We start from the raw sequence: 20,313 nt of genomic DNA on the forward strand, positions 1-20,313 counted from the left end.
ACTTATAAACTATTTTTTGAAAACTATATTTTCGACAGATGTATTATTAATAATGATTTGATGAATACCTACATTTAATATATAGTAATATTTTATATTTTTTAGATACAAATGTATTATAAAGATTCAAATTTTTCTCACGTTTATGTTTTAAGCCGTATATTATAAATGTATATATATATATATGTATCATGTATATGTGTGTGTGTGTGTGTGTGTGTGTGTGTATGTGTGTGTGTGTGTGTGTGTGTGTGTGGTACGAATTAGCTTTAACTGCGGGTAATATTTCATCGTGTTTATTTGATTTCAATTCAAATTTGGCACATGTGTTGTTTGAACACACGCGTGCGTAATTTACGATGACATTTCAAATGTAACAACAACTCAAAACTTAATTAATGTTTATAAAAAAATGTACATATAAAAATATTTATAAATGTATGTATAATATATAGAGATTCGAAAATGACACTATGTATTGTTCTATAACATGTTCGCGTACTAGAGAGAACCCCTCTTTTTCCACTCTCTTATTCAATTCAAGTATATTGAATTAGTCGATGCATTAAAATATAAGCTGCTGAATAAAACAACTAGAATATACTGGACACTGCAGTGCTCTCGAAGATAAATATCTGTCCAGAGAGCTGTTACGATGGATCGGGCACATTATTTAGCTGGCAATAATTACACATAAAATATATGTGTTAACACCGTGAATCGAATTTTACTGAGAGGGTTGTGCATCGTTTCGTGGTCTTTCAGGCCATAAATATCGAATTTTGTGTGTATAATGTATATAGGGTGGAAGGCATTTGGATCGTCGATGGCCGATGTCCACTTTTCCAGGGGCGCCGAAGCACAAAAAATGGAATCTAATGGGGTATAACGTTTGCATTTTTTAAGGGTCCATTATTTTGTGGTCGGATAAAAAGGGTTGTGTCCATTACTGTTATTACGTCAAGTGGTCACTCAGTATTTGCATTATTATTATTATTATTATTATAACTATTGTAATTATTACTATTTTTTTACGGTCCGAGAAACAATTAGGAACAACGAACGGGGAGAGAAAATGCCTCGAGTTACGCGCTCAATAGAGAGACGGAATCATTCGGTAGATTTTTACTTCGTCTAACAATGAAAATATGTACACGACAATAAAGAATATTGCACGCAAAATATAAATATATATAAGTATATAATATACAAGTATAAAAGATGTAAATGTCAGTCTTTTCGTCTCAGAAAAGAATATTTTTTAATATACACACCGGTGACGGAGAATTCAAAAGCTATTATGTGCGGGCCAAATTCGAAATATATCTTTAGACGTTTCACAATAGACTTTTTCCCGTTTTTCTTTAGCGAAAGGTTATCAAAGATATTGGATGCAATTCGTTGTCATCAGTCACGTATTCTGAAAATAATTTCCAAATATACATATTACTTGCATTACTATGATTAGTATGTTTTAATAAGAATATAGATATACAACTAACTACTAAGGCATTTAATTTGGTTAAATGACTATTACCGATATTAATAGAGTAATTTATTTATTTATTTATTTTTATATTGTTAGTTGATTACAAGTCATAGTATAAAACCTAAAATTATTACGTATTGAGTAAGTATATGTATGTATTCAGATTTTAAAATTAGTATTAAATTGTTACTTATTAATAATAATTTTGATCACAGAAACCATACTCAACTAAATATGTAAACCACTTTACAGTGAAGAGAATACTCTTGTAACACACCTTAAAAGATTAAAATATTTTTATTTTTACATAATATACAATTATTAAACGTTATGATTTGGTTTCATAAATTACCTATAAATTTAAATTAATTAATTCTTTCAGCAATTTCTTAAATTAATAATATTATGAAACTCTGATAAACATATTACGTTTAATTTGTTTAAATGCGTTTAATATAATAGTATGTACCTACTAACCTACTTCATTAAAGACAAATCAAACTGCTGTTTTTAACGTGTATGAGTTTGTCATAATAATTTATTTTGTTGAAATTATAGATTAATGATTACAATACGATGCTTACATACAAACATAAATAATGATTTAACATTTTGTGCGAATTAATAAAGTACTAAATCACAAAATCATAATTACAAATATGTTTTACTTAGAGATAATTTCTACCGAATTTCAAATTTTATTATTAAGTACATACAATATTATAACCTGATATAATTTATCAACTCATTTTAATAATTATTATTATTAGTGAATTTATCTAAACTAATAATAATTTACAATACATAATTTATTTTTTAATAAGCCATAGTATCATACAAATAAATAGTCTTATAAATGGTATATGTTATATTATTATATTATTCATTATAGAAATGATAATTTCCCAAACTTTACTTATCTAAATGGCATCATCCCTAACTTGTTCTTCCGTGTTATAAGTTTTAAAGTCCATAAAAATATTTTATTTTTTTTCATTTACTATAATATTACAATACAATTTAATTCACAAATAATGATCGTCTAAATTAAGTTGAAAGGTAATGCGTATTAACCTTAAATTTCAACTATATAATGTGTCATAACTCATAAGTTATAGTTATACCTGATTTATTTTATCTTAAATAGGTATAATAGTTGCAATTAAGAAGTGACAATTAACTTATATTTACTATAGAGTATAGGTTCTAATAACACTTACCATAATAGGTATAATATTCGAAAATCTTAAATCAAAATATAATTTATTATTCTTTAAAAATAACATTTATCTATGTTTGAACGAACTATGTACTAACTGCTAATAAACTAATAATATACCTATTATTTGTTAAGGTAATAATTAATAATATATTTAAAAAATAAATTAAAAACAAAGTATAATTTTTTTGGAACCAGAAACATATATTATGTTTTTAAACTAAAGCAATCCATCATAATATTATGTCATATGTACTCATGTATAAATAACTTCTGTCATAAGTCATAAAATTGAACTTCAGATTTGAAAAAACATTGGCTCTATTAATAACGGCATCAGTGATAATATAGTATAACTGAATTGTATAAATGCCAATAATTTAATTATTCATTAGTCATTACTTACTAAGTAAATATAAATTTTAAATCTTATCAAATATGTCATTGCACGGTATAAAATTCTGAAATTCTACTATAAAACATCAGGATTTAATAATTTAATTTTTTCTATTATCAATTTCAACACATATACAGGCTAATTTTCATTATTTTTTTTTTCATTTAGGTCCATAATAATAACTATAATATAATAATTCTGAAATATTTTTTAGCATTTGACATTAAGAGTACATAATTGATAGGTAACTTGATACTATTTTGAACTTTTGCAAGTGTATGGAAAAATAACATTTTATACATAAAGCTATTATTTGGATTTTGTGATATATGTTTACCTATACAGTGGATATTGAAGTCAAGATTTCAATTTTACAATAATGTTTCGTCGACTGATTAATAAGCCTAAAATAATCAATACTATGTAAAATAAAAAAAATTAAACAAGTATTCATAACAATATACAAACCTAAATAAATTAATAATTTATACACATATGAAGTTTAAAAGGTATTTTTTGGGGGATATTTATAATATTATTATGATTATTACAAATTATACCTACTTTATCAAAAAGTTTTCTCTCTCTCGTGACATATTTCATCATGTTTGAAAAATGTATGCAATTCTAATTACAAATCATGATAATAACTATTAACGAACAATAATGGTTCTGATGTTTAATATGTGTACGCGTTTGAGGTTCTTCGTTCGGCGGAAATTCAATAGGGTAATAAGATTACATGACTTTCGGTGTGAATCGAAACGGATGACGGTCGTTGGACCGGATGGCGTGGCGTGACAGTCGACAGAGTAGGTATAGGGTTAATAAAACTGGGTCTTTTATTGCCACTGCCAGATACATGCGTTATATTAAAATATCTTTTACAATATAATATATATACGTGAAATATTAATAACCGGTACCAACAATGTAATTAAACTTGTACGGTTCGTGGACTTTTCATTGTGCCGATTTTCTGTCCGGGTTGACGGAAGGTATTCCTTGTCATTGTTATCGTCAGAGCTTCCACTTTGTCGTTTTTAAACGACCCCACGCCGTCCCTTATTTCTCATTATTGCTCTCCTTGCCGCAACATGATATTTGACACGGTCTACTTCGACAGCCCCTCTGAATTATTACGATTGATTCAATTGAGTTTTCATAAAAGTCTCCACAAAATAAATCACAGACACTATATACCTACTACAATATGTCAATATATGTATTATATAAACTGTGTAAACCTCTGCAAGTACCTCAAAAATCGTTTTAATATTTAAATTTATTTGAAAAAGTAGTTTTAATTTAAATATAAACTAATACTTATTTAGGTACTATTATTACAATTCTCTGTAAAAATATATAGTATAAATCTTATATTATAAATAGGTAAACCAATTATGAGTTGTAATTTAATTCTTATTGTTCACTTTAAATTATCATGTTATTAACCCGTCGTTGGTATCGCTATGAACATTTCGCTCACACAATTGCCATTTTAAGAACCACTGGTTTAAATATTATTGGATTTTGACAATATTATATAAATGCTTCCTTGAGTTATTTACGAAAATGATTAAGGAAAAATATTAAAAGTTATAAATAAATTTACAAAGTTATCGAAGTAGTTAGCGTTGTACTCGCCCGTCACTGATTGCCGATCGCCTTACCGTATATTTTATAATTATACTGATTTTATTTTCGGTTAATTATCTTGTTATTTTATTATTATCTTATTATATTATTATAGTAGTCTAATATTGACATTTGTCAGTACCGTGGTATATTTGTATGCTCACACGTGTATTTTAATATGTGAGCGAAACGCTAACACGATACTAACGGTGTAAAAATATTAGCGACACCAACAACGGGTTAAAACAATATAATATTAAATAGGTAAACGAATAGTAAACGAAAATATACTAAAATAACTTAATTAATTCTTAAAATGTCTATACTTTATTAAAACTAAACCAGAGATGTTGTCGAGTTCTTAATTTTGATGAGTTAATTAATAAGTATATTGTGTGATGTACTGATGTGCAGTATAATAATACTCGTAGTTACACACTAAAAAATAACTGTTATAATAATATGGTAATAAATAATGATTGTCTTAGAGGCTACAACTTGAATATAACAATACTCTTAAAATAAATAAATGTAGGTATTTAATTCATTCAATTTTAAAGATCAATAAATTATTTTCTGTGTATTAAAATATTATATTTTTATCAGAATTTCAACCACATTTATTTTAGTAACCAGAACCACTGACCAACTGACCAATATCCCAGCCTAATCAATACACGATACATATTATACATAATATATACGCATATATACTTACATTCCTATTTAACACGTTTTGTTTACACTGCATAATTATAAATATGCGTGTGTGTTTATTTTTTAAATGATATGTATGGTGTTATAAAACAGAGATTATTACTTATTAGTTATTACGAAAGAGTAATGCAAACTGACAACCATCAATTTCACTTGTTTACTGTTAGTTTGATCGTGTTATTACTTATTTTTATATTATTCATATTAAGTCCAGTTATAACGATATTCTGTCGATAAAATATATAATAAATTACATACACGATACACGATACACATATATGCCAGACAAAACACACGATCATTATCATTGTATAAATATTATGTTATAGCATCATAAACATCAGTTTGTAGGTATTTAATTACGTTGAGATATGTACAATATGTTGAACAGTTTCACAAGAATCTTCAAATGTATTATAAATTACAACATTAAGTAAGTATTAAGTTATCATAAAGTAAATAATCTGCTATATTTAAAAAGTTTAAAATGATATAGTATGACTGAAGCTAGTAGTTAGATATTTTTATTCGCATACTTTCGCTTCACTTAAGTATAGTATTGTTGTTATTTGTAGTATAAGTACTAATATAAGTTAGCTATACTCAGCTACATGTGATAACTGATGAGTGTATGTCTTATGCTCCTATGAGTCATAATATGACCATATATAATATATATTTATATAGGATAATAACACTTTGTAGTTAATGTTTCCGAAATATTTATAATATCAATTATCAATTATACATTAAAAAGTTACGGAAATTATTTACCTTTATTTGTATCTTATTATGTTATCACTATATTTATTATAGAGTACATTATATTTTGAAATCTTTTATTATAATTAAACAGTACACAAAATGACTAATACTATTGAGTAGGTAAAATGAAGAATTTTTCATAGTTTTAAAATAAGTAAACTATGAAAATAATAGCATATTAATTATTATTATTGTAAAATCCAAGGTCAAAACTCTTTAAGTTTACACAATTTTTTTCAAACCAGTTTAATAACTACATTTAAGCAATCAACACACATTAATGGATCTTCTTTGTAAAGCTGATATATATGTAAGGAGAAATTTACATGTTCAATGTTGATCATACTTTTAATGGCGATTAGAGCATTGATTAATTTAATTTAATTTTCTAATCAAATAAAAATATATAGGTAACGTACGTCGTATTACGAAAATAATTATTATATTATGATAGGATGTGGGTACAATGTATTTATAGCAACGTAAACTTTCGTATAACATTTAATTAAATAGTTTTACCTTTTGTTTTTTTTATTTATTTACGTAATTTCTATTGAAATACTTTGACGGTTTTACTATGAGGGTGATATTACACGAATAAGAATATTTGCACCGAGTCTAATACAGGTTCTTATTTAATATCTATAATAATATTATAACTTATAAGTATATATAGACTCAATGATTGATTGAAAGGAGATTCAAAGGCCCTCGCCTATTTTTTTAGAAATTTTAGCGTTGTTATCTCTAATATTATTTTAAGTAGACCACATATATTTTTACATTTTTTTATTAAAATGCACAAGATATCAGATATCGTAATTTATCTTATCGATCATTTCACAAATAAAATTATCGTGATTTAAATAGTAAACATAAACAGCCATCTGCAGACCTATCTCTTAATATTAGTCATCATAACTCTTAACTGTGTTCTATATAAATGAATAAACTACATAGAATATAACATATTATACAGATTAGGTCAGGTAAGGTTACAGTTATCACTGTTATCATAGAACTTTGATTTTAATTATTATTCTATAGGTAAATCCGTGAAATATTTATTTAATATTACCCAATAACCTAAATAACACAACATATAGTAATTACAACAACCAATATTCTATAATAAATTTTACTTTTTCATGTTTTAAATTGATTATTTACAATTTTTTTTTTTTTTTGTAAAAAACCATGTTCACGGCGTACTGATTTATTTGATTTAGACGATTCTGAATGAATTTGATTTATCAAATTGCGAGTTAGGTACCTTTGAAATAAATAAATTATTATTCGAATGTACATATATAGTCAATAGTTTGGTTGGCGATCATCCTCGGCAGAAGCACCTAAAATAAAATGCTTGACAGACATTTTATACAAATAATAATAATCGATAATGTCATAACGATTTTGAGATTGCTCGTATACACGGACACACGTCGTTGCAGATAATCGTCGTAACACGTGAGGTATACCTCCCCTCTCCCCCTATCCACCTCTATCCGCGCCAATTCCCCTCGCAACCAGAACACTAATAAAAATACCAAACGACACCGCGTGGACTTGGCAGTCACACATGTGGCATTACAATATTATTATTACTCCGAGTCGTGTCAAAACTTATCATATTATTATAATATACACGGCGGCAACACGCGGAAAACAATAATTACATAATAATAATAATATAATATTAAAGACCAATTATTATTATCGTCGATTCGAATTCGGGTCGACAAAATATATTTATCAACAACAACAACTACACTACCTACAACTCTGCGGTATCGCGTCGGGAAAGAATTCGTTCTCGCACACGCGTGCGCGCGCATCGCCGTTCGGGTCCGTTGGGGTCCCGATTCCGGTTACCACCGCCGCCGTTGTCACTATACCGAGCGATGCTCAGTACTCGCGCAGCTAGTGGAACGGCGGCGCTCGGTGGACGGGTGGGGGAGACGGTGTGACCCAAGGCATTAAAAAAACCGAGTGGTCGTCGACGGCCGGCTGTCGGACGGGCGGGAGGGGGACCGGCGGCGGTGGCTGTCCCGAAACTGGGCCGACACGAGCGGCCGTCCGGTACCCACACACGCACACACAAACGAACGCAAACGAACACAAACACGCGCCGCGGCACACGCACGCACGGGCGCCGCGCGCTCGCCGGCAGACGGTACGTACGCGGCGGGACCAGAGCTCGCGCATGCGCACGGCCGTTGCGCCGGCGACGGCAGCTGTTCCGCGTGCACACGACCGGGGCCGGGACGGAGCCGGCCAGCTCGATACCGCGCCGCGCCGTCGACGTGGGCCCCACGCGCGTGAACCAGTGCGAGGACGACCGCCGCCGTGTCGCGTTACGTACCACTGTGTTCTTCAGCGCGCGTGCGTTTGTCGGTGCGCTCGTTTGCCCGTCGGCCGGGCCTGGGTTTTGTGACCGCGCGGGTCCGGTGAAAAAGCCCGCCAAACGCGGTACCCGTATCGCGGGTGACCGGACGCCGTGTGACACCGACCGTCGTCTCGTCGTCATGGAAGTCAAGAAACGGTACATATGGTCCGACCGGGAGACCGAACACTTCATCAGGCTCATCATCGACATGGGCATGACCAACATGTTGGACAGCAAGAGGTAACGTAGTAATAGTACCTACCGATAATATAATATCACGACAATCGTATATCGTCGTGTAATAGATATGACTGTTTTCGGTTTTGGTGTTGATGTTGTTGTTGTTGTTGTTGTTGTTGTTGTTATTGTTGTTATAAATATTTTTGTAGGCGCCGTTGGTGTTGCGGCGCACGCGCAAGCGCGAAACGCGTCCCGAGCACCGAATCGGAAATTCGAACGTAACGGTGGTGTGTCGACGGTACGTACTGTCGGTGGTGGTTGCCGCCGGACGGGATTGGGGTGCTCACCGGAGGGGTTATCGACGGGGTAGTCGGGACTTCGAGAGATGGCACAAAAAAAAAAACGAAATTTACGATCGTACTACAGTAGGTAGGCGATGTCGGTGTAGGTATTCATTATGATCCGGTGGCGCTGCGATGACGAAACCGACGTTGTGCGCTTCGCAACAATATCGCATGTATATATTATAAATATTATTATCATTCCTACGCGATCGTTATCCTTCGATGTTTATCAATCATCATTTTGTTATTACGTACACACGGGCGAAAACTTGAAAATAATAATGCCAGAAGGCCAGTGTTAATTTCATAGTTTCGGCAATCGGTTCTACCGAAATCAACGTTTTTCGAGAGTTTCACAACTGCTGGTATAGCGCAATATTGACACTTAAGAATAGACACAGTTCATTTATTAAAATTGTTATTTTGAACAATATCATTATCCTAATGACAATATTTAGAAAATCATGTACCTTAATCAGTGCAGATGTCGGATAAGTATCAAATTTTTGTCCACAAAACAAAAAAAATGGATCGGCTCTCAATTTGTTATAAATATGCCGTATTGCTACTTTGCGAATAAATCAAATAATTACGTCGTCGGGAACGTTATTCCCGCGTGTCGATAATATAATAATTAGAGTATCGTTTTCATTCATATTATGTTTACGGTTTATGGTTTTTTTTTTCAATAAACCGTTTGTAAATATTTCAATTATATTGTCTAATATCCACAGTGATTTGTAAATATATTTTTTACATGTAGATATCACAGAACCGCACTGCAGAGCGATACGTTTTCCACAGATAAGCGCGGTCGGATTTTAATGTTGAATAATCAATAGTTTTCTAGAATTTAATTGTATATTGTAACAGATTATATAGTAAACATACGAGTTGTAATAGCACACGTATGCTATTATAGTGGTAATTTATACCAATTAATATAATAATATAGGTACGACGCTGCAGTGCTGCACTATAAATAGTAAATACGTGAATATTCATGTACTCTTGTCACTTGCCAATATAATACGCTCCTCAATTCCTTGATATAATACTTGAATAAGTGGCGTATGACATTATCATATTATTATTAGGTATTGTGTAAAATTATACCAACGTCACTCCGATTAGGTGCAGTGTTAATATAATGCTTAGCACACGAGTAACGAGTAAGTATAAACATTACAAACCGGTGGGAAAGTGACATGAAAACAACGCCATTAATACATTGATTGCTAATCGATGCAGCGCTAAATATCTTTACTAAATACTTAACAAACGATTGAAAACTGAAGTATTCATTTTAAATAATATGTCGTCAATATAGTACATTGGATAAACAATTCTTTGACTTAAATTTATTACAAATTAAGAAAAAAAAATATCGTCAGTTTATAATACTGTTTTTGATAGCTGTATAGTGGTTTTTATCATACTTTATTATAAAATCGACTGTAATAATTAAAATATTACATTCTTTTTACTACTTATTTAACATAACTAATAGACACAACAACGAGTATTAATATTTAATAACCGATTCAGAACATGAATTAAGATTTAGGACACACAACGAGAACTTAAAATACTTATCAGTTGTCATAAGAACCTTTTTCGTTCTTGAACTAAAGATGGCTGTGGCGAGTTTTGAACTCATAACGTGCTATCATTTACACCATATTATTGATTTGATTGAAATCACACATATTTAGCGCTTGATATATTATTTGAATAAATAAATTAATATATTAATAGTTTATAATAATTTACATTACGTATTGTCACTTGCCTATTTTACTGTTCACGTTCCCCTTTATGAATTATAATTTATACATCAGAATTAATACAACACAATTGTCTTACATATCTAAATATTCTATACATTTCTTGTCATTTTATACAAACACCATTAGGATTAAAAATTAATGCACTGAAAATAGTCAAAATGTTTGCCGCTGATAAGTTATTAGTGCTCTGTGTCTATTCGATGGACGAGAACCTTCAGAAACAATAGTTTGGTTGGGATAAAAGTATTGTCTAAGTAAAACATAAAAGTCATAAGGTTATCGCAGAAAATAATTAAGAATTATAATTAGCTGAATGGTTGACAAAGTGACAAGCTCATCATATAATGACAATGCCATTAATGGTATTAAAGCTATTTAATAATTCATCAAACTTCAATTATATTGGCATATAAATAGTAAGAAAATCGAACACTGAAATCTTGAATTGTCACAATGATGGATTGCGAAATGCCAAGATATATAATTTCCACCAATAAAATACATTACGATGCTAATACATCAATACAAAATGTATTTTATAAGTATGCGACAAAACGGTAAGAATATGTGTTGAGAACAGATACAAGCTCAGTATTTTGACAATTATTAACTAACACCTAAACGAACGTTGGTAATTTTCATGGTAATATTTATATTATTACGACCACATATTATTACCATGGAATCCATCGTTTTATAGGAGTTGGTACATGGATAATTTTCGTACATAAAATATCAGCAGATAAATCAATTCATGATTTGGTTGATATAATAATATAATATACACTGTAATATAGCTAATGGTTATATTATCTGAACGCAGTATGCTCAATATATGTTACTATGATACCACTAATGCACTGTATCATGTAATAATATATGATACAACACACATGAGTACCTTATCAGCTGACCGTACAGGCATTTGCACCAAATGCTGTCAGAAGATGTCACATGGATATATATTGTGATAAACCATGACTTATACATGATACAATTAAAATAGTATAATAATTATTTTCGAAATATTGTAGTTAATCAGTATTTACATCCTGCAGATAGTTAAAATTGATTATTTTTTCTTGGGTTTTGGGTAACGGAGTTAAATATGGTTAGGTGTGTGATTGAATATATTGTACAATGTTTATCGAGAGAACACGCCGATTGTGTACATCCATCCACACGTGACCCTTTATCGTCGAGACCGGTTTCACTATGACAGGATTTCGCTTGACGATGCGCAGAAACCTAACCTTTTTGTTGGACTGTGGTGTGTTTTCTCACTGGACCTAGTAGGTATAGGTTATATATTATGTATTTTATATTTGATGGACTACCGATAAACTTTTTTTTTACTTTTAGTTATAATTTTTTAGGTTTAAGTTTTACAAAAGGTATATCATGTTTATTATTTTCAAATTTTTTAAATTTCAATTCATACGTACAATTCAACAACACTCGGGCATTACAATAGAGACGTTAGACGCTTAATCCTAAATCTGGAGCCATTTTTTCAAAATATTTAAATCAAATTTCATAATTTAGATAATTTAAGCTCCGGTTATTGAATATAAATATATATTATAATAAAGATGATATTAGCATTAGAATAATTTAAATTATAAACTACATAATATGAATACAACACATAAAAAGATTATTATATCATGATTCAAAGTCTTTAAGGTTTGTCAGATTAAGGATATATAATAATTAATGAGGTTTGAATCACGTCAATTTGCAGTTGTATTCATGATCCAGATACAACTTTCAAAACATATAATATTATTGTATATATATTCATCGGTTAGTCAAATAAAAATAAAAAGTATGCAAAGTACACATCTGTTAATTTACCAACTCGACAAATACTATTGGTTTACTGATAGTTGTTGACACAATTTTCATTAGGTTATTACATTTAACAATTAACATAAATGTCGTTTTATTTTATCGTAGGTATTTGATTTGTATAATTGTATTGTATTAACCGAATTCAAAAAATGTATAATTCATTTTTATAATCCATCAATTAATTTGTGTATACCTACAGGCTACGAATGAAAATTTAACATACTTACTCTAGAAGTATAGTAATAATTATAAATATTTAAATAGTGTTTTATTTTTAATTCCCGAATTAAGATGCATACTACCATAAATACAGAGTATATGAGTAAAGAGCTTATAGTATTATTTATAACCAATTATCCTTATAATTATCGTTACATATTTACATATAGCATCTATAATAATATTTTTAGATATTTAATATATCGTATTTTATATACTATGTACTCAATTAAATCGATTTCAATTAGGTAATATACTTCTCAATTTATATATGGCTGTTAGATTATTTAACTAAATATATTTATATCAGTATAAAGTAAGTGATTTTGGTTGCCATGTTACAATGGTGTTCTATTTACTTTTAATAAGAGGAAATACTTTAAAGATAATCATATTATGGCTTGTAAAGTCAGTATAATATGTAATATATTATTATACTGTGATACGATAAGAACGTGCAATTTCAACACCATTTGTTTCTTAAGTTAATATAATAATATATTGCTGTTATAGAATACATTCATTATTCATAATGAGTTATATGTAAAAGATAACTGTTGTTATTTAACAATAAATTAATTGTAATTATATTAATTAAATTTCATATTATGAGAAATAAATGTCAAATACATATAATATATTTTGTATAAAACTTAAAGTTCAAAAATTTAATTTTTTTTTTTTAGATTATGAATTATAATATATGATCGGTCTAATTAAAACAATTACAATAGGTACCTAATATGTATTACTTATGCCTATCTACCCACGTGAACAAAAATCTATTATTACTGTTATTTATAGACTATACGTTTATGTATTATTTACTTTACATAAATATGTACATTAGAAAAATAAATTATTACTAGGAGTCTTAATAATTTAATAAATCTATTTAAAATTAAAACTTAGGAAAGTATATGTTTATGTAAATATTACATATATGTATATCGTACGCATTAGACTAATGTAGTACCTTAAATATAGTAGATATTATACCCATAAATTGTATTTTTTAAAACACCAACTTGTAAAAAAAACAATGTAAAAATACTATATAGGATACATTGACCGGACATATTCGATCGGTACTCGTCTCGCTTTGTTCATTTCATGCAGTAAAATGACGTAGTATAGATGATAATATTATAAATTATATAAACCAATAATCATCCATATTATTAAATCAATACTCTAAAGCTCGGGTAGTAGTACGATTTACTCATTGATATTTTTCATAGCGTCTGTAATCTTGTCTTATGCTTTAGAAAACTACTAATAATTTTAAGAATACCTTAAGTGCCAATTATTTTTAATTTCCGAGAATATCTAACCAAATAAAAAGTACAAAATCAATACAGTCTTAATTCCTTTGGACCTACTCTCAAGACACACGTTTAAATAACTAAAAAATAATAAAACCCCAAAACATAGTGTTTAATGTGCCTATAAAGTTAGATTATAATAAGTAATTTTTTAAAAAAAAAAAAAAAAAGCTCAATTTATAGAGGGAATTATTTATATCATGATAACGCATGTATCAATTCATGATTAACTTAATGAATATATTCAATTTATAATAAAATATTTAATAAACTCATACTATTGATAGGTAACTAATTTACTGTTACCTATCTTTAAAATTTGACCTCAGCTTACCAACGTACCTATCGCTGCGATTACAGATTGGTTGAAAACTTTCTAGACACTATATTATTATTGTATTTAATATAAAATTAGCCAATATACTAGATATTATTAATATATGTGATCAAGATTTTTGTGTTGATAATAATTGTCACATACAGATATATTTTTTGCTAAGCTTCATACATATACATAACAAAAGTAAATAGATTAACTTTTTATTTCCTCATATTTGAGATATTACTAAACATTATATAGTAGTAGAAATAATTTAAACTAATAACTAGTATTCTATAAATTAACTGGAACACATAAACAATTTTCATATTATTCGCTATTACACTGATTCAATTTTTAGTACCTATATTATTATTATTTTAATGTACATATTATTTAATATTTATTATTATCTCATTATTTATGATGTGTCTTATACTCTTATAATAAATGTTTTAAACTTCTAGCTATTTGCAAGAGTATTATTACGAAATTATAACAAATTGTTGTTCAAATAGTTTAGAAAAATCAAATTCGTGATCGATGGATAATATTGTAGATTTTATATTTTATTTATAATTTTCCTGACAAAATGTGACTGTACAAAAAAATCAAAATAAAATGTCTAGTATTATTTTATAAGCTGTATAGGTCTTGTGCTTATTTTCTACTGTTTCAGCCACTGTAAGCGCTTTCCATTACTCGTGAGTTTTGCATGGTTTGTTATTTTCGAGTCCGGACCGGATATACAGTTATAATCTGAGCGCTCGTTCGAGCAAGACCGGCATATTTTTTTTTCGTTTTGCTTGTTCTCAGACCGGACAAGACTACATTTTTCTACAAACCGGGAAGAATATATATATTGCCGTATATCTGTTAGTAGACTACAATGTGCTTATTTCTGGTTATAAACACGTTTTAAATCAAATTTTGTAAGCTATCTTCATACCAATAATCTTATAAAATAAAATAAATGTAGGTATGATGTACAAACTCATAGGTTTACATATTATGTAGATAATAATATAATAATACTATAGTATTTATAGGTAATCAATGATAAGAGGTACATTTATTTTGTATTGTTTTAATAATTAATTATCAAAAACACAAATTAAATTTTTTCCTTTAATTATCGATCGTCTTTAATTTGTAGAAATTAATGGATACATGAAAAATTTGGTATATTAGTTATTTCATTTTATTCATATATTACGTATACTAGATTATTTATATATAATATAATATATATGCCTGCCCGAATATCGTTTTATTGAATATCGTCGGCTTTATTTTTAGTATTACTATAAATACTCGAAATACTTGATCAAATTACTACTTTTTACACAATTGATTTAAATATACAAATGATTTGGAAATTAAATGATACTTTTTAATCTGATTTATAATAAAAAAAAACACCCATTTCCGATTTTACAAGACAACAGTTTTAATATTTACGCGTGAAAGCAATATTGCAATAATCAATAATTATACTCTTATACGACTTCATAAAGTGAAAGTGTTATCGCTATAGGTAAGGGAAAGCCGATGTTTGAGGCTATTAAAACGGTTGTATGTTTAAAAGTTGTTTGACAGTAGATATTTAAATTTGAGCTCAAAAACATAATTTAGCATGAGATTACGAGTAGGCTAGCATAAAAAATAGAGAATCCAGTTTTTTTTTATTAATTTTAAGTTAATTTAAATTTTAGAGTATTACATTTTTTTTTTTTGAATTTTTTAAATCGTATAAATGAAATTGTTATAATTAAATGGAATGTCACAATCAATTTTTTTTTAAACTGGTTGAACCTTCTAATTTAGAAATGTAACAAAAATATGCCTACTAAAATAAAAAATTCCATTCATTTTTGCATTTTTAAGCTGCAGATGGTTTGATAGAACATAAAGAAAATGTTTTATAATAATATGTGTTCAAATAAATTTAGTAATGACCAACAATATTACGACGGTATCAAATGTATTTTAATGATTCCAGATATGTTGCGTATGCAGATATGCTAATATTCAATAATTGAACAGGTCTAGTAACGTCCAAATATAATACGCATATAATAGTGTGTGTATTACATCATATTATTATTTTTATCATTTATATATAATGCACCTACATTTGCCAATCGAATAAACTATTTTAAGCATTAAATTGCAATTTAATTAATGAAAATGCGAATAATATTTTATTAAATGATTATATTTTTTTTTTGCGTTATATACATCAAACAAAATGACTGATAATAAATACATATAATTAGTTAATCATAAATAGTTTTTTTAAATTACTTATATCTATAATGCAAGCAATGCTAACATACCTATATAAGTAAAACAAGCACCGATAACATAAGTTAAAAATTAAATGCATGGTAAATGTACTGAAATATTTAGTCCCTAAATAATTTTTTTTCAAATCAAGTGAAATAAAGATGTTTAAAAATTGCGTTAACTAGCTGTATATCTGTAGGTATAGCCGTATAGGTACTACCTATTGATTTGTAGTACTTGATATATTTATGGTTTTAAATCTACAAACATCTCAAAACTAGTATTTTATTTGTTGTTTAGGAAAAGAAATTCAGATCTTTATTCCAGTCTAGTTGAACCAATGGCAGCTGCAGGTTTTAATAGAGATGCGACGCAACTAAGGACCAAATGGAAACACTTGAAACAAGATTACAAATTAGAATTGGTGAGAATTGATAAAAACGGAGCTGCGAGTTCAAGGATGTCGTACTTTCATCTGCTTCACGAAGTTTTGAGCTGCAAACCAAGCAATGCTATGACTTACCTTTGTGAAGTTGTTTCGAGTAAGTCGTAATAAATTATGAAATATGTTAGTATTGGCAATACTATTTAATTTTTCGACACCTTGTAAAATAATTTCATGATTTAAATTTCACTCCCCACGACAGCAACCTCAGGCCGTCCTCTTATCTTCATATAAACATAAATATAATGCGTGTTAAAAGAATGTATTGTTCTCTAACGATAAATTTTACGGCTAGGTTTTTAACAAAAAATACGAAATAATTTATCAGTTTCTCTGAAATCAATTACTCTGTTATTCCCAAAATATTAAAATATATTTTGGTATAAGATGGTATTTGCAAGTAAAACATGTTTAAACTGTATAATAAAATAATATTGTACAAATAATTAGACCTACAATTTTAATATTATCATTATACTGGCGTGTGTTGGTTCATTTCTTTTTATTTTCAAATATTTTAATATTTTACATTTTTGTACAATCTTTGAATTACGTACCTATATATAATACATTTTTTATTAGAAAAATTTAAATCATAATTTAATATTTAAGAGGTCTCCTGAAAAGAGTTGAATCACATCACATATCACACCTAAATGGAGTCACACAGATTAAATATTAACTTTCATATGAATGATGCATAATTTATAGATATTAAATATATACTTATAATAAAGAATTCACGATATGCTGTACGTTTTGTCGTAGATTCTCCTCCGCGGCTCGACATTGGAGAAGGTATTAAGACTGAATACTTAGATGATATGAAAATGGACACAGACTTCTACAGAGTGACCGAACCGCAAGTCGACATCATTCAGTCGTGTGACGCACAAACGCAGACGGACGGCACAACGGAACAGCACGTATTGCAAAAGTTGCACGCGTTGGAAAACAGCATCAACGTCCTAAGAGAAGACTGGCGGAGAGATCGGGAGATGCAAAACGTGCTGATGGAAAAACACACGAGAAGGATGTTGGAACACCAAAAAACGTTGATGGATCATTTTTTTGCAAAAACCAAATCGCATTTATTGAAAACCAAAAATAAAGACTGAAGTCCGCATTTTGATGCGTCGCAGAACTCTGGAACTGCGTCGATGTTCGAAACGCAATTCTTTGTACCTCAAAGAACATATTATTATTATTATTTTATCATACTCATATTATTATTTCAATAATTTATATTATAATACATACCCATGTCTGTAATACCCGATTATTTATAAATATATATTTATATATATATATATATATATATATATATATTCACGTAAATGTTTAGCATGTGTAAATACGTTTGTACCAAATTTAAAACTATATTATATCGTAATAATAATTTTAAGACAGGACACGTTGCTTGATATGTATATAATAAGTAATAACAATTATCACTAAGATAAATAAAAAAATGTATTTGTGTCGTATTATATGATATATTATTATTATTATTAAGTGCCTCATCCGTAAGTAATGAAAAGAAGAGTGAGAAAAAACGCGACGTTGTCGTATCGTCTTAACGAAACGAAAACGTCACAACCCATGACATGCGACCGCCGATAATAGTGCCATAAAATTCTAAATTCACGGGCCGATGCTGCAACAACAAGACGCCACGCCTACACGAGTTGTTCTGTCTTACAAACGTACGACATGAATACACTTATTTGTGCTTAGCACATCCAAATTTGTGGTGTAAACTTTTATATAGGAATGATTATCAGAGGTAATAAGTAAGAACACACGAGCTGTGTTCTCTCGTTGGTTTTTTGTGATATTTTAATTTTTAAGCGAGTCACGAAAATTATTAAATTATAATATTTTACATACGTAGTAGGTATTCATAACTTGCTCAAAAATGTGTTAAGCTGCAGAACGCAAATTTGTCATTTTGTTCGCTTTTAAGACTACGTGAGACAATTACATCGTGTGGGTTTGACGTCCGCTTTATACTTAATAGCTTTAAAGAAGATAGCTTTTGATTATTGTACAAGAATATCATATAATACAGTTGACATCCTCGCGGCTTACTTTAAACCTTTGCCGCGTCACGCGCGATGTCCACAACGATACTCCGGGCATATGCGCAATATTTTTAGCATCTAGAATTAACCCTAAATCACACGTTTTACGACGTTCCTCAAAATCGGTTACATATGATATTCAAGTTATGCGTCCCGAAAGAATTAAAATCCAATATAACGTCTGCAGGTGAGATGCGTTACCAGTAACAAATGTCATAATTTAAAAAAAATTATGTGTAATTAGGTACTAATTTGTCATCAGACATTCACACCAAATGAGCAGTCAACAGATTATTGTGTATAGTACAAAAATACTGAAACAAAATTACATAGAATAATATTATTGTAGAAATTACAATGAGAAAATGTGTAATTTATCTGTATATATAATAATACAAATATATAAACTTACAGCATTCAATTCAGTACAGTACTGAAGTAGTGAAGTCATTAACTCATATAATATATCTTACTCAATTTTATATTAAATTATAAATAGGTACATATAGTACACAACATTTGAATATTTTTTTATTAATTAGTGTTAACAATCATGAATTGGATTTTCGTTCCATTTTACTATTATTTTTACAAATTATTTAGGTCACTCGTTGCTATGATGAAAACAATTTTCATTTTAGTTGCAATAGGTAATTAATATAATTTTTGATAATTCTACTCGTACGCACGAGTTGACTGAAAGGGTCAACCCAAACGTATAACCCTATTATTAACTTAGTGTAGCGTCTGACGAATTGTTTAGACGCAAGTTCCCGTTTTCATCAATAATTATTGTTGTTAGCGAGTAGTATTATACAGATACAGTACAACAGCTGCGAAAACGCACACA

At 29.0% G+C, this 20,313-nt stretch overlaps 1 protein-coding gene across 1 annotated transcript; it reads left to right on the plus strand.

Moving 5' to 3' along the window:
- Positions 1-8,258: 8,258 nt before the first annotated feature.
- LOC132922052 (uncharacterized) lies at positions 8,259-18,869 on the plus strand. The gene is made up of 3 exons (XM_060985357.1): positions 8,259-8,854; positions 17,235-17,476; positions 18,148-18,869. Exons 1-3 carry the CDS (start codon positions 8,754-8,756, stop codon positions 18,495-18,497), a joined length of 693 nt encoding a protein of 230 aa, XP_060841340.1. The 5' UTR covers positions 8,259-8,753; the 3' UTR covers positions 18,498-18,869.
- The last annotated feature ends 1,444 nt before the right edge of the window (positions 18,870-20,313 follow it).

Source organism: Rhopalosiphum padi, chromosome 2 (genome assembly GCF_020882245.1).
Source record: "Rhopalosiphum padi isolate XX-2018 chromosome 2, ASM2088224v1, whole genome shotgun sequence".
Taxonomy (NCBI): Eukaryota; Metazoa; Arthropoda; class Insecta; order Hemiptera; family Aphididae; genus Rhopalosiphum; species Rhopalosiphum padi.

Excerpts from the sequence above, each read along its gene's own strand:
- LOC132922052 (XM_060985357.1), top strand. The coding sequence starts at position 8,754 with ATGGAAGTCAAGAAACGGTACATATGGTCCGACCGGGAGACCGAACAC. Across the intron at positions 8,855-17,234 it reads AACATGTTGGACAGCAAGAG|GAAAAGAAATTCAGATCTTT; the intron begins GTAACGTAGTAA and ends TTTGTTGTTTAG. Across the intron at positions 17,477-18,147 it reads CCTTTGTGAAGTTGTTTCGA|ATTCTCCTCCGCGGCTCGAC; the intron begins GTAAGTCGTAAT and ends GTTTTGTCGTAG.